The sequence below is a fragment of the Phasianus colchicus genome, chromosome 6, assembly GCF_987193195.1.
Source record: "Phasianus colchicus chromosome 6, bPhaCol1.hap1.1, whole genome shotgun sequence".
Classification (NCBI taxonomy): Eukaryota; Metazoa; Chordata; class Aves; order Galliformes; family Phasianidae; genus Phasianus; species Phasianus colchicus.
The window spans coordinates 33,239,236-33,254,240 of record NC_143441.1 but is presented as its reverse complement, the minus strand read 5'-3'; the positions used below and the strand labels follow the sequence as shown (position 1 = coordinate 33,254,240).

The following is a 15,005-nucleotide window of genomic DNA, read 5'->3' as shown; positions in this document are numbered from 1 at the left end:
AAGATTTGCATTATATTCTTTCTGATGTATCAGAAAATAATCCTACTATCTATATCATTCTTATCACCATGGGGGTTCAACTTAATGATCTGTAGAGATGCCTTCCAGTCCCTACAATTCTGTGATTCTGTGATCTTGCCTTCTACACTTCAGCTTACACAAAGTATTGAAATCAGATTTGTTCTACTGATTTTGAACTATAATGGTATATTTTAGAAAAGCATAGTCTTTGTGTTGTTATGGTTCAATCAACTCATAACTTTTAAAAGTTCATTTGGGAGAGAAATTTCTATTGTAATTTTCTTAAAAACTCAGCTAAAATGTATTGGCATTTCGCTGGAGGGAGTTGGCTCTGTATGTATTCAGTTGATTTTCTGTACTGCCATGTCACTTAAAACTTCTATGAACACAACAAAAAAGAGCATATAATCTTCATATATAATCAGTCTTTCAGTTACAATAATGCCCCTAAAGCCCTGTATCTGAGAACTTCATTGACTATTCACTGTATCAGTGTTTCTCTGTAGTTGTTTTTGTCCATGCTTAAGACTTTGTTGCATTAAGGCAGAGATAATAATCAGCAAAACAAGTAGACTGAGGGCTGAACAAATGAAATGTAATGAGCCAAACAAGTCACTTGGTACATTTCTGATAGATCTTCATAATTATTCTCTTACACTGCATTCATTTCAAAGTAGATTCATTCATGTAGGGTGTTAGACTAATATGGGTCTTTACCTAGCTAATCAAGAGACAAATTTATCTCCTTAAATGTTTCCCATTGATTTTTTGGGAACAATTTCTTGGGTTATTCTATATCACCTGAATTACATGTTAAAGGTAATAACGTAACTGAAATTCTCTTGGCTTTATGGAAAGCAATGTTTGATGTTCCTCAGTTTTATTATCTTGTCTTTGGCCTGATTCTGTAACATATTATACCTAGAAAGGGCAGCTGCATCAGAAGAGTAGCATTTGGCAGAGATGTCCATGAGCACATGCAAGTGAAGAGCCAAGTGAGAGTGATCTTAAAGTTTGAGGTCAAGAATATGTCTTGTTAGTCTTGCACATACTGATACTTCTTTCAGTCAAAAACTGGTAAATGAAATACAATGATTTACAATGAAATCAAATATGTTATTCATTACTTGTATTGCGGAAATGCTTAAAAGCTCCAGATACCAGGTAAATGAGAAAATTACCACAGCTTTACAAGTTACTGGAACCCTGTTGGCTTGTAATAACTGGCCATGTGCTGGAAGTGTAGAATTACTGGAATTAACAGCAATGAAAAATATATAACCACATTATATTACCTGACATTTCCATGACCATCAGTGGGCTAGAGACAGCATATGCTTGCTGTATGGTAAGTCCTTATGCTACAATAGCATAATTGTGTGCTTGAACCTGAAGCCATTGTCTGCATACTGTACACTAATTCTTTGCCCAGCAAAAGTTTCCCATGCTGAACAGCTCAGACCTCCCTTAGATCCCTTAGTAGCAACAATTGGAGCCCAAACCCTCGTGAAATATTTAGTAAATCAGGCAAATACAAAGCCCTGTTAGGTATTTCTTCCATACCAAAAACATTATATGTTTTGGCACAACTGTCTCTGTTCAGGCTGGGAACTGCAGGGGTGTTTCAGATCACAGCCAGATTAAATTTGCATTGAATAAGCTCTGAGCTAAAGCCCTATGTATTTCTATATTATAGTATCATGCTCTTTTAAAATAGGAAAAATGTGTGCAACTTGCTTATATTACCTGAAAAATCTTACTGTAAGAATTAGTAGAAGGTGACTGGCTAGATAAGACGTAATTTGAGCCTTTTAAGAACGAACACTAGTTCTCCTACAGTAGTTAGAAGAGAAGCTAAACTCTGACACCTGGTACCTAATCCATTCGCTTCTGCTCACATGAGATTGGAAAGTGTTGATCCAGAAAGGAGAGGAGGTGTTTTACTCCACAGCCTGTTGTGCTTAACTACTCTGGCATCAATTAGGAATTCATCACTAAGACCACCAGGAAGAGTTTCAAGTTTGTAGGCTGCCCGGATGACTTAGAGCAGCCAATCATTTTTTTAGTTAACATGCTCCCTGGGAGCACGCGTGTTAATTGCTGGGATTTTGCTTCTGCTCAAGACTGCCAAAAAGACCATGTGTAGCTATAAAGTTATAATTTGCTACCAGTGACAGGTACAAGGTCTTTGTGGCAAAACCTTCCATCTGGATGAGTTACGTATGAGATCACTGATATTAACAGTACTGGATTACTTGCTTCCTGCCTGTTTCCTTTTCCTGTTGTGCATTTAACCACCTCAAAAAGTTGATCAGTGGAAAACCAAAGGCAGTTAATGTCCGTCTTGAAGAAATTCTCACTCACTCTGTCACATCTTCATGCTGCACAGATTAGTTTTTGTAATGCTGTTCATCATAGCATAGCCTCGAAATTGCAGAAAGCCTACTTGCAAAACTCTTCTAATTGGTTAGTTTTAAAGAGACAACGAATGTGTGATAAGGGCTGATGCAGTCTGTACTTGTGTATGATATGGTATTAATGAAAAAACTGCAAAGTATAAAATGTAAATGAATATCTAACAGTTAAATGTTAAACATTTAAACTTTAATGAAAAAAAAATTAAAAGGTCAAAACTAAAATTATAAACCCACAAATCAATTTAAAATGAACAATTTTCCAACCATTTGTAATTACTGATCTCTAATTAGCTGGAAGACTACCTCCCTCCTGTAGAGAGGCTTGGAATGGTTAGCAGTTCACTGAAGGTGCTGTGTAAAAACTTTGTTTCCTTCTAACAAATAGAAAAAGTGTCGATATAAACAAGGTATGAACTGAAGCTGTGATTCACATAGATTCCTTTTAGGACATGCCCTATCTTTTCTTTCAGCCTCAGGAAGCGATAAGATCAGCATGCCCACACTGGCATTTACAGATTAGGAATGAATTAGTAGTCAGTGTCTAGAGATTTCCCAGGTCTTTGTATATAGAGCATGACCCTGCATGTACTGCTTAATCTGCGAGAATCACAAATGAAAGGAAAGAGAAAGTATTATAGCAGTAACTCTAGCTGCATTCTGCTTTTACAAAGCTAGTTTATTCTATCCATGAATGTAAGTATTTTCTCTTGTCTTACTCTGTATCTCCTTTCACTGTCCTATTCCTCCTTCAGTACAGTTTTCTATAAAGATGGAACAACCAGCAATAAACACTATCAAGGGTTGAAAGACAAAAGCAAACCCACAGGACATATTTTGTATTAAGAGCTTTAGAGGGAAGTAACTTGAGTAGAAATCCATCTCCTTTGTTGCTAAATTATAATCACAAGTAACGGTTTATGTTGTTAGAGAAGTATTTAATCTGAGCACTTCACCATAATAAAATACTTTACCAAATAAAATTCTAGACTCAGTGGCTAACAAAGTTCTCCCAATTCCAAACATTCATTGCAGAGATTTCTAGTGAGAGATAATACATGTATTACAATTAGTGCAAAACCTGCTCCTTTCACTGTTTTTTTTTTTTTTTTACCTACTCTTGTTTTCTCTGTTGAGTCACTGTGGCTTTAAGAGTGATTCATAGCAACAAAGTGGTGTGTTAGAATTAGAAATACAGTGGTCGCATCGTGGTCTTAAAGGTACTGGGAAACTTCCCAGTTTGTTTTTCCCTGGCATCAGTTTTCACCATTGTCTGACAATAACCAATTAAATGTTTTCATAGCGCACTGAGCAGGGATCTGAAATCAAAAGAAATGTCACAGTCAGAAAGGCATCACTTTCCCAACTGGATGCATTTCACTGTGATCTCTGACCTCCTTATTGGTGTCCTTTTGTTACAGGCACTGCGTGTGTTGAGCTGTGATTACAAGATGGAAAATGAAACTAGAATGGTGGTTTGTGATCTTGGGAACCCCATGGTGGCTGGCGCAAATGTAAGGGAAAACCAGATGCATGTCCTGATTTTTAGCTAATTGAATTTTAAAGAAGAGCAAATGGAAAACTATTCAATTAGCAGTGTGTGTCCAAATAAGCAATGCCAAACCAAATTATTTGCTTGGACAGGAAATTGTTCGTGCAATAAAAAGCAGCACTGTGCTTCTGAAAAATTATGCTATTCTAAAAGATTAATCATGTTAGAGCTCATGTTATAGGATTGCCTTATATTGCCATTTTACATACTCTTAAGAATATCAGTGTCACTGATTTAAGTCACATAAGTTACACCATTATGAAGTGAAGGGAATCATAATCTGTAATGTATGTAATGTTTATTTCTGCCTTTTGGTATTCTTTCTGTATAAGATGTGTATAGTAAGTGGCAGCTTCTTTAGGCCGATTCTAATCTTGAGTGCATGAGCATTCTCTTATCAGTTTATATCATGTTCCACATCCGTGAAGAGAAGGTTGGAGTAAGTTTTCCTTCAAGTTAAAAATGTCATGCCAAACATTTTCCTAAGATCTACTTATAAATTGTACTGCACATTTTTAGATTATACCTTGGTAGCATTGTTTCTAGACAAAATTAGAAATATATAATGACTGAAGATGGAGAGCAGAAGAGGATTAGACATATATGTTGAGATAAAAAAGTACTGTCTGTTCCATGATTGTCATCGCTTCTTCCTGCTTCATGACAAACAGTTCAGAGCAGGATATGGACAAGAGTGGTCAAGAACATTGTGGATGATGGTTGAGAAAGTAATTAAAAACCGATGGGTTTTAAAGATGAAAGGGAGTCAGAACACAGGAGGTACCCCCATTGTTTATCAGTGTAGGAGCAGATCTTTTTTGGTTTTTATTTTGTCTTAGACAAAAAAAAGCAATGGTCTGAGTGGGGAGATGTTAAACTACAGCTCCTCTGCTCTTCCCTGTGAGTCCAAAGCCCTGTTAGTACATCATACTGGACCCAAACTGCTGGTAGTATGAAGACTTCAGGAATATTGTTTGGTGGCCACTGAAGCAGTTCTACTCTCACCTGTCCCCTTATAATTTCTTACGGTGTAACTAATTTTGTTTTACATCAGATTCAGTACTTTGAAGGCCATAAATGCACTATTACTATTCCTAAACAAAATATATCATAAAGAGAGAAAATAAAATAGCAGAATAAAACAGCAGGGTTCATAACATTTTTTTTTCCAAATGTTTAAGAATATTCTGTTTTATGAAAAAGGACTTTTACCAAAATGAGAAAAAAATATTAGGCATATGAAGATAGAGCATCACAAAGCCAGATGGCAAAAATGTTTGACTATAGTTGGTGAAAACTTAAAACCTGACTTTGTCTTTGAAACCAGCTCTCCTGGAAACTTAGTAAAGGTGAAAGGACTTGAGATTTTTCAGCCAAACATATTTATGATGGCAAACGTACTTCCAACAGCAAAATACTAACCCTTCATACAAATTGCATAAATCATGAAAGGCTGCTCTGATCCATTTCCAATTTCACAAAGCAATTCTACTTTGGCAGCAGATCAGTTATTCTGAAAATACTCAGTCAAAAGGGGACTCTGGAAATTGTGAGGGAGTGGGAAGGGAGGATTAGGTCAAAATCAAACATTCCTAAAACTCTTAACTGTTGACTCACTGTAATGACTTTTTAGCACCCTGGAATTCTTCAACACTTTAAGATCAATTTCTTATTATGGGTATTATGTCAGAATTTTGTGATGAAACCCATAGGATATTACTGTGGCAGGCTATAGAACACCTCTTCAACATTGTCATCAGAATTGCTGTATCTCTGACTATTTGATATTCCATGACATTAAGATCGTTTACTGCCCACAAAAAGTAATTATCCTTTCAGTATTATCTGCATGGCTAAGAAAGATGTTAAAAAGAAACAAGAAAGCAAATCACACCATCATGTGACCCAGACTGCAAACAAAATGTCTGAGATACCATCTCACAGGCAGAGAGGAAAGATGCTCAAAACATTTAATTTATGGCAGTGAAATGAATCAGACTGACAAGCTTACTATTATCTCTTGAATGACCTTAGCAAGTGAATTGTAGGCTTTATTAAAAATTTTGGTAGAATTTGGAACTGAGTAGAAATGAATGAAAATTAGGTTAGAAGACTGGAATGCTTGGAAGATCTTGCTTATTTCTTGGTACATACCAACCTGTTTCTTCAAGAGCACGGAGGCTTTATCCTTAATATGCACTGTAAGATACTTGAAGAAAAGCTAGCTATCTGTCTCTCAGTGTGCTCCTGGGTGCTGCTAGGCATAACAAGCTGAACATTATCAGTAGTAGCAGAAATGTCATGTATTTCATGATGGTTTTAACATGGCAAATTGGTTTTATGGTTTTAATGAAACCAACTTCACATGAAAAATGTAAATAAGTTTAAACTATTCCAATAAAACTAATATTCTTCTAAAATAAGGAGCCCCTGTGACACTAGGGTACATGCTCGAGCAAATGGCCTCAGTGAGGTTTGAGTCAGGACATGTGAACATCTTATTCATTGCAGTGTCAAGGACTACTTGACATCGACAGTCATACTACTGTGCAAAGGCAACATCTGTAGCTTGTTAGACTCATACATTCATACAGTAGGACTGTGTTTCAGTATTAAATAAGGGATTAAACCTGGTATGTTGGAGGTATAATAGGTCATCAAAACTGCAGTTCATGCCTGCTTTCCTAGGTCAGGAAGATTGAATATTTAGTTCATCAAATATTTTTTCTGCCAAAAATAGAACCAAATTTATGCAGACTGATCAGTAAAAATGGTAAGACAAAAGCTGAAGTCAATATTTGACATTTTTTATCTCAGGGATTAAAAAGATCATAATGTATTCTTAAAGTTGAATGGAACATAAAATTGTTGTTGAAATAATCTCAAAAAATTGTCATAAAAAGTATCTTACCTCTGTATTCCAAGTCAGCTGTTCATCTCCTGCTAAATTTAATCAGCACAATATTTTCATCTTAAAGAATTTTAAAAAAAGAGAGATTAGCTCTTACTATGATATTAAAATTACAAGAATTCAAAGATTTGAATTTGCCATTTTTTCAATGATAACAAATTGCTTCCAGCATTGGGCAATTGAAGGAAGTAAGTCTCATTTAGCAGATGGATTCATATTCAGTGATCCACTGCTGCAAGTGATTTAACACAAGATTTAACACAAAATAATGCTTGGAAAAAAAGAAATTTCTTAAAAATATGAAATAACACCCACAGAGAAAAATCCCTCCTCTTCTTCAGTGATGTTGAATATTGGTCCAAAACAGAAGTCTGTACCCTGTGCTGTGTCCTGTTGCTTACAGTGCTGCCCCACATATGCTAAGGAAGCACGCCATGCAAACGGTTCTTTTTTTTCCTCTGTAATCTAGTCAGATATTGGCAGGGATGAAGAACTGATGTCCTCACTCCTGGTACCTTTTTATGACTTTCTCAGAAAGACTGTTTCTCCCCATGGAGAACAGGATTATAAGTAATCATCTTTTTTGAAAAAGAAAGTATGTCTGCAAGTTATCTGGCAGGAAATTTCACTGTCAGGCAGTGCGGGAGGCAAGAGGGAGGGGAAGTTGTACAAGATTACAGACTGTGTACATTGCTGTCAGCCTCAATGCAGAATTCACATTTCAAAAATGAACAGATTCAAAACATATGCAGTTGAAATGAGGCAATTAAAAAGATTAATTTAAACATTGCAGTACAATTTTATTAATTTAATGTGGAGGACAGATGGCATCTCCCCCTCCTTCTCTGCCACTTGCATACCAAGGCTGTAACCGTGTCTGACAAGCAGGCTGCAGAGACCCCACCATATGCTGATATATATATTCCTTCGATGTCTAGCCCTGTAATTCCATTTGCCCATGAATTAGCTTGTTACTCTGTGACTGTTTTGCAAAGCAAATGGAAATTATCAGCAAGAGGAAGAAGTGGATCTGTAGGCTTGAGGTCTATGTAAACACAGGGGAGCACGGATGGAAGCCCTTACACCCTTCAGTTTGGGGAGCTGTGTGTTTTACACTCTGCCTTCTGTGGTCACAAGCTGCAATTTGTGGTAAGCTCAAGTGCAAGGATAACTTTGAAGTGTTGTTCATCTTAACGGAACTATGGCTGCTAGAAGCTGCAATGTAAAAACCCAAATCAAATCAAAACATCGTGATTCTGCTACTTCAACCTCTAAAAGAAAAAGGTGATCCATCAGTCCTGCAGCACCTAAAGCATGCGGCTCCTGCCACAGTACAGAGACAACAGAGGAAAGACCCGGAGAGCAGGACGAAGGCGTGCATAGATGGAGGCAGAGTAGAGGTGCCAAACAGCTGTTAGTTCTTCTGTCTTGGCAACGTACAGCAAAGACTCTGGGAGAAGGGCCCACTGCTGTGCTCTCAGGAGTCTGCTGCTGTCTTCCACTTGGTCTTTCCTCTGTACAAGTTTTCCATCTGGCGATGTACACAGGCAGGATGGTATTTTTCTCCTGAAAATAACAAAATAACATTCTTTCATAGTAATTAAGAAAAATAACAGTACCCTACATAAGTGTGTGAAACTCAACATTAAACAATAATGTTTTCTCAAAGTGAAAAGATCAACTAACCCTTAATTTTGTTTCTTTCCCAGTTCTCTACAGGTATCCGGTTTTCTGTTCAGCATTTTGAGAATTCAGATTTCAGCATCAATTTTGAGCTGCAAATAAAAAGGTTAGAAGTTTTATCAAGAGTATGGGTACTTAAATTCTGTTGATGTCTGAAGTTCAACATATAAGAAATTTAACTCTTCAGCATCAGTAGGTATTTCATGGGCCTACCTTTGGTAGCTTTTTTTCAGGAGGATATGTAGAGCTGGAGTGTTGTTGGCTTTTAATTTATTAGTTACAGAAGTCTTAGAGCTGTTCTGAGGACTTTATGTTGTTAAATATTAGGTTAACTGATTTTGGTCAGCAGTCGAAGGGTCTTCAGCAGATTCGCAAAATTTGCACTTGTTTTTCCACTTGACAATTAATGAATAATGATCACTTTTTAACAAAGTTCTGTATTTAATAAAAACATGCCGTCCTGTGGAAAAAAAAATGCCCCTACTTTACAACGAGAAAGGAAAGAGTGGTTAAAATCTGCTCAGCACTTTTTCTTTTTTTTTCTTTAAAGATGAATTTTAAAATATTTCTGGTTCTTAAAAATGTTTTCAGGTTTTTTTTATATCTATATTTTTAGATTTACTCTTTATCTTTTTTAAATGAAATTGCCCGATTTTTGCTGCCTCGGCGTATGTGAAGATGTCTCTTCATAGTCAAATGCTTCATATTTTATAGACTATCTAGTTGAAGTTAATGTCCTTAGGAGAAAAATTTATTTTAGTTCAGTTCATGTGAATCTGTCATTTTCCATTAGTTTCCTCCCCATTTTTGAGGACGAAATATTACTGCTTGAAAACTTTCTGCTTTTTGCTGAGCAATCCTTTCCCATTAGGGGCCAAAAAGCACAGGTCAGGCTGGTTAGGATCACAGCAAACACAAAACCTGGGAGTTTTTCAGTAGGGCACCGTGGTTCTGCTACCCCTGTCCTCATCAAATACACTCCGGAGTTCCTGGTGGGGCCCTTGCTGCCCCACACTCAGAGACTTAATTACTAATGTCTGGCCTTTAATGAGGGCCTTGATCATGCTGCCTTTGTTAAATAACTGAGGCATTTAAAACGTTGGAGTCATGTTTTCAGTATGTAACCCTTGAGGGAAAAGACGTGCAGAAACTTGGGAAGTGCACAGCAATGCCACAGAAGACAAAGGGGTCCCTGGACAGGACTCAGTGCTCTGTGGGGAGCATGGCTGCTAACCCAGGTGTGGGCACCTCTAGAGAGAGAGAGAAAATATATATAATATCTATACTGTGGGTCCTCACTCCATACACTGTTCATCATCAGGTCATTAATGCAAGTAATGCAGTTATTGATGTGAAACGTGTATCAGAGGCTCTCAACACTCCCCTTTTAATGGAACCCAATAGGCTCAGAGCTTTGGGAAAACTAGATCTTTCCAGCTAGTGAAAACTGAGAGCAGGTCACTTTGGTAGAAAAAGTGATGAGCAAAAAGTATGAGCTTCAAGAGACAGCAGTGTCTCATACATCCTCCATGATATTTACTGACTGAAATGTAGGAGGAGAAAGCCTTTTGGACTACCAAAAAGGCAGGACAGCTTCCACACATTGATATCAAAATGCTAAGTAGCACCCAGCTGCTTAAGAAAAAATAAGTTTCTTGCATAGGGAATGTTCCCTACAGTGAAAGTACACTCCTTTGTGCATTGCTTCCCAAGCAGCACTGCTGTTCATGCGTTCTTTCTCCTCAGAGAGCAGAAAAAGCAAACGTTAAAAAAAAAAAGGAAATGAAATGACCTAAAATGAATTCATTTTCTGATGTGGATTTTGGTAGCAAGAGAGATGTCCTGGCACCTTTATTTAAACTTTTTTGTTCTCTACAAAATACCATAATACACAAACAGAATTTGAATATCAAATATATGTGATCAAAATCTGTATTTTAACACTATGGAAAGTAGTATCGTAATAGAAACTGGAGAAAAATTATACTAACAAATTAATGGTACAGTCATTTTTTTACCTAAAAGCAAATTTTAAATGTTGACTGTAGCTCAAAAAATAGCTGTAAGAGGATTACATCAAAAGTTCAACTGATGTTTGAGGGGAATCTGCATTAGTTTACAAACAAATTAGAGCTGCTCCTAATTTTAGCAATCTGTAACCAGAAAGCCTGGATCAAAGCACTGTTGCCCTTTCCTCCTCAGGAGTCAGTTGCTGGGAATGCTGGCCTCCTCTGAGTGTTTCCATTTGACTGATGCTACCCAGATGTGATAACAGTAAACTGTGACAGCAATAGACACTTAGTCTCCATGAAATAAGGAAGTGCTTCCATGCTTGCTTGAGTAAAACCTCCTAACTTAGTGTCATTGATCCTATAATTAAATATACTCTCAATCTCTAAGTTTTTGGTTTTTTTTTTTTCTGTCTTCATGAATTTGACCGTGCAAACTGTTCTTTACATGAATGGCCAATACTCACGTAAGTGGCCATGTGAAGTGAAACTACCTTTGCTAATAAGGATTGGTAGAAAGAAAAGACAATGAAAGGAGTGGGAGCACCATGCTTTAAATGTAGAGATCTGTGGGAATTATAGTGTAAGCAATGTGGACTGAAGAGGGGAGAGAATAAAAAAAGGAAAGAAACCATTTATTTTACTTTTGTTTTTTCTTTCTTTAAAGACTCTGTTATGCAGAAGTCACAAGTTCGGAGAGTCACAGAAGCAAATTTAATTATAACAAAGCCCATCTTGTTCATTAACATTGCCTCCTCCAGTGCATGAAACAGCCTCGTATTCTGTTAGAATATTCCTATTCATACAGATAGCCAAGTTGAATAAGGAAACTTAAATGATATTCTGAATAAAATAAATTTGTATAATTTTATCCATGCATATGATTCTTTAAAAGTAGTTTGAGTTGACTATATTATGAAATGTGCAATGAACTCAGATGATATCAAACTAAAATACAAATCTCCCAAAGAAAGCCTGAGGAATGGCAGTAACAAGCCCTATGTTGTATAATGTCCAGTGGCATCACTTCCTAACTGTGGGCCTTGTGGGTGTTCAGTTCTGTATCTATAACAGTCTAAAGTTCTGCTCCAAAAAAAATATTTCTTAACCTTTGTACAAATCTTTTCCAGTTCTAACAAGGTTAATTCCACCAGCAATTTAGTTAACCTTCATATCAACATCACTGCTGCGGCTCAGGTGCAGGTCAGAGGGTAAGTGTTCCACCATTTCAATTCAGAAACAGAACTATTTTATGTCAAGAGCAGAGATGACAGTGATTGCTGTGGAGTCAGTAGTGATGATAGAGAAATGAGTTGGATGGAAAGATGAATGCCATATTAATAAGTCAAGAACACAAAATGAGTGGCAGTGAGTACCAGAAAGCTAGAAGCTGAGGAAGTAAGAAGCACAGAGGTTAGTTGGTGGGCTGCCGATGTGAGAGAAAATGTTGGAAGAGAACAAGTGCTGGGTGCTGCCGTGGTGGACAACCAAGTTAAGGAATGGCCAGAGTTTCAGTGCTGTAATGAAAAGGTTATGAATGCCTAATGAGACTTTTCTGTAAGGGCTGCTTTCTTCACTGCAGATTCTGATTTTTTCAGTGATATTGCTCATCATATTAACATAAATACTTTAAAAATATTTTATATTCTTTGCACACTTTTTGTATGTATTATTTCTGTGCCATTGTGTATTCTTTGTAATGAGAAGCTCTGTAGTAAATAGATAGGTTGACACCAAAAATGGCATAAACAACCTCAGCTGTTAAAAGGAGCGTGTCTCTGAGTGGAAAAAGAGGCTGGAGTTGCTCCCTGCACAGCTAGGGAACAGGTTGTTAAATACAGAGGAGTTATTTAATTGAATGAGTTCCAGTTTCTTTACTCATAAGTCTTTTGGTTTTCATTTTAGCTGTAATATGCATGTACAAGGGAACATTCCAAATGCTTTGTTGACAGATTTTGCTTATTACTCAGAGATATTGAAGCATACAGCTCCACAGGAATTATTTGCTCATTATTTCCTAGATGAAAATAAAAGAAAGTCTGAGTCCACATTTGGACTGGAAAATGTCTTACACTGGTTCACCTACTGCTCTGCAGAGGGTTGGATGAAGTGAGACTACAATCACTATACACTGCACTAAGACTACAGTTACCAAATTGCATCAGCATGTATGCATATATACTTACACAGTAAATGCAGAAATGCTATCTCTATGAGAAAGAAAACAATCTCCAATATTCTCCTTAAAGGCAATTTGGGATAACTCCTTAGTTCATTCAATGAGTAGTTGCTCAGATAACTAAGATTTTATTATGCTGCTCACTTCTTCTTTTCTATAAAAATCGTGTTTTATAGCTGTAACCATGATATTCCACTGCTGAAAGAGTTGTAGAGTTATGAGGGATGCAGGAAGGAAGGAATTTGGACTGCAAGGACCTGCACCAGGCAGAGTTTTTATTGCATATCGCACGTAACAATTTTTTTGTAGAACTTATTTCTTTCATCTTATTTTTCAGTGGTCACGTTTGCCTGATTATTAGCACCTAGAAGTCTAGGAAAAAAATCTAGATTTCTGTTTAATTTGACCCGCTTTTACTACTTCAATGTTCATAAAATCTATTAAAACAAAAGTGCACATTTTTATACACTTTTTGATTATTTTAATAGCACGTCTACAGTTGCACTTTGTAATTCTGTAAATGAGAAAAACACTATGCTGGGATAGCATTAGAAATAGAAAGCATTGACTTTTGAAACCTTATGCCTACTTCTTTTTATCTGTGTACACATTGTGTTTTGCAAAGTTTTGTGGTAGCTAAAGGTCATGGGTTTTCTAACTACACAGGAAAGGTCTCGCTCTCCAAAGACAATCTGTAATTAAATTCTTACTGGAAGTGAAGCCATTTGTGAAAGATTAGGCTAAGTACCTCATCTGTGAACAAGTTGGACTTAGTACCTCATCTGAAATGACATACTTTGAGTAGAGAATACAGGAATCATGGAATCACCAAAATTGGAAAACACCTCCAAGATCATCCAGTCCAACTGTAAACCTACCACCAATATTTCCCTACTACATGTTTTATTTTCTTTATTGTTTGGTTTTGATTGTAAATTTGTCTTCTGACATTTTTGTTGGTAGGAGTTAATTAGAATTTTGAATTCTGGGGAACATTTAGATCTAGCAGGATATACCAGAATGCCTAACATTTCATGAAGCTTTGTACTTTGGCTGGGTGGCATTAAGTTGTCCTTCTCTCTGATCCCACGTGGTTTGAGAAGCTATATTCTGTAGAAAATGTTATCGGACATTTATTTCATTGTATATGACATGAGAGCTGAAAGTGGGAACGCTTTTTCCTCCTAAACTATTATAGAAATGTCAGCATTTGTAACAAAAGAATTAATTCCTCTGTTCTCTTCCTTAAGGAACAAACTTGACTCAAGCAAAAGGGAATTAACATCAGTGAACAGAAGTGCATCGTTTTACTCAAATATTGTACTGTGGGGAAAAAAAGTTTTTTGACAATTTTTTTGTCAGCAAGCTCCCAGCCTTTCCTCTAAGCTAAAGAATCTGAAAGCCAGCAAACCTAAGAGAGAGCTGACTATTGTAAAAAAAAAAAAAAAAAAAAAAAAATTAATTAAAAAGGGTAATGCCTACTGCTTTTGCACCTAGGATGCTTCTATTACCAGCAGATGGCAGATGCCAGGGCCAGAACTCACCTCCCTTGCTGAAAGAAACTCTTGGGATCTGATTTCCCAAGCTCTCAACAACTTAGCAAGGTTAAAGTTAGCATCTGAATGAAGCCCCTCTGGGGAGCTTCCATTTGTTATGGGAAATAATGCTTCTGATTCAAATGGAAATGTTAACGGGAGACTATTTAGTCCTTTATTGAAATCAGACACAGAAGGGAAAGGTAAAATAGGAGAAATAAATAAAGGTGTTGAATTCTAAACTACTATTTTTTTGGCTTTTTTTCTTTTTTTCATTTATGTTCGAATTTCATTGTGAATATTTTAACGATGTTTCAGGCAATGCCCTATCTGTCACTTTGTTTGCAAATAGGAACAAATAGGAAAGCCTGGAGTAAGGTTCCATGCTGTAGCTCTAAATTCAGTTTCTTGATAAGCTAATTTCCACTGCAACTTTATGGAAGTCATTTGCCCTACCTGTTCTTCATTTCTTCAACCTATAAAATGGGGTATATTACTGCCTTTTAGTTTTTTTAAAGGAACAGTATAAGGCAAATTCACGATCAGAGGAATTTTATATATATTTATGTATATATATATTTATATATATATATTTATATATATAAATATATTTAAAAAAAAGATTTTGTAGGGAAGGACAATGCATAGCATTGAGTATATGCAGGCTTTAAGTGTGAAAATATATTATTCACGTATCATTA

The 15,005-nt window shown here is 36.5% G+C and overlaps 1 protein-coding gene across 4 annotated transcripts in view; it reads left to right on the top strand.

Annotated features, from left to right (window-relative positions):
- The window catches only part of ITGA8 (integrin subunit alpha 8), a 101,211-nt gene that overhangs the window by 53,361 nt on the left and 32,845 nt on the right, over positions 1 to 15,005 (top strand). For 3 of the 4 annotated variants that reach the window (XM_031614496.2, XM_090142873.1, XM_090142872.1), the window contains 3 exons: positions 3,857 to 3,949; positions 8,608 to 8,687; positions 11,721 to 11,801. In XM_031614496.2, coding sequence (XP_031470356.2) covers positions 3,857 to 3,949; positions 8,608 to 8,687; positions 11,721 to 11,801 — 254 coding nt within the window. The remainder of the gene's footprint in view (positions 1 to 3,856; positions 3,950 to 8,607; positions 8,688 to 11,720; positions 11,802 to 15,005) is intronic. The other variant, XM_090142871.1, reaches the window with a different exon arrangement.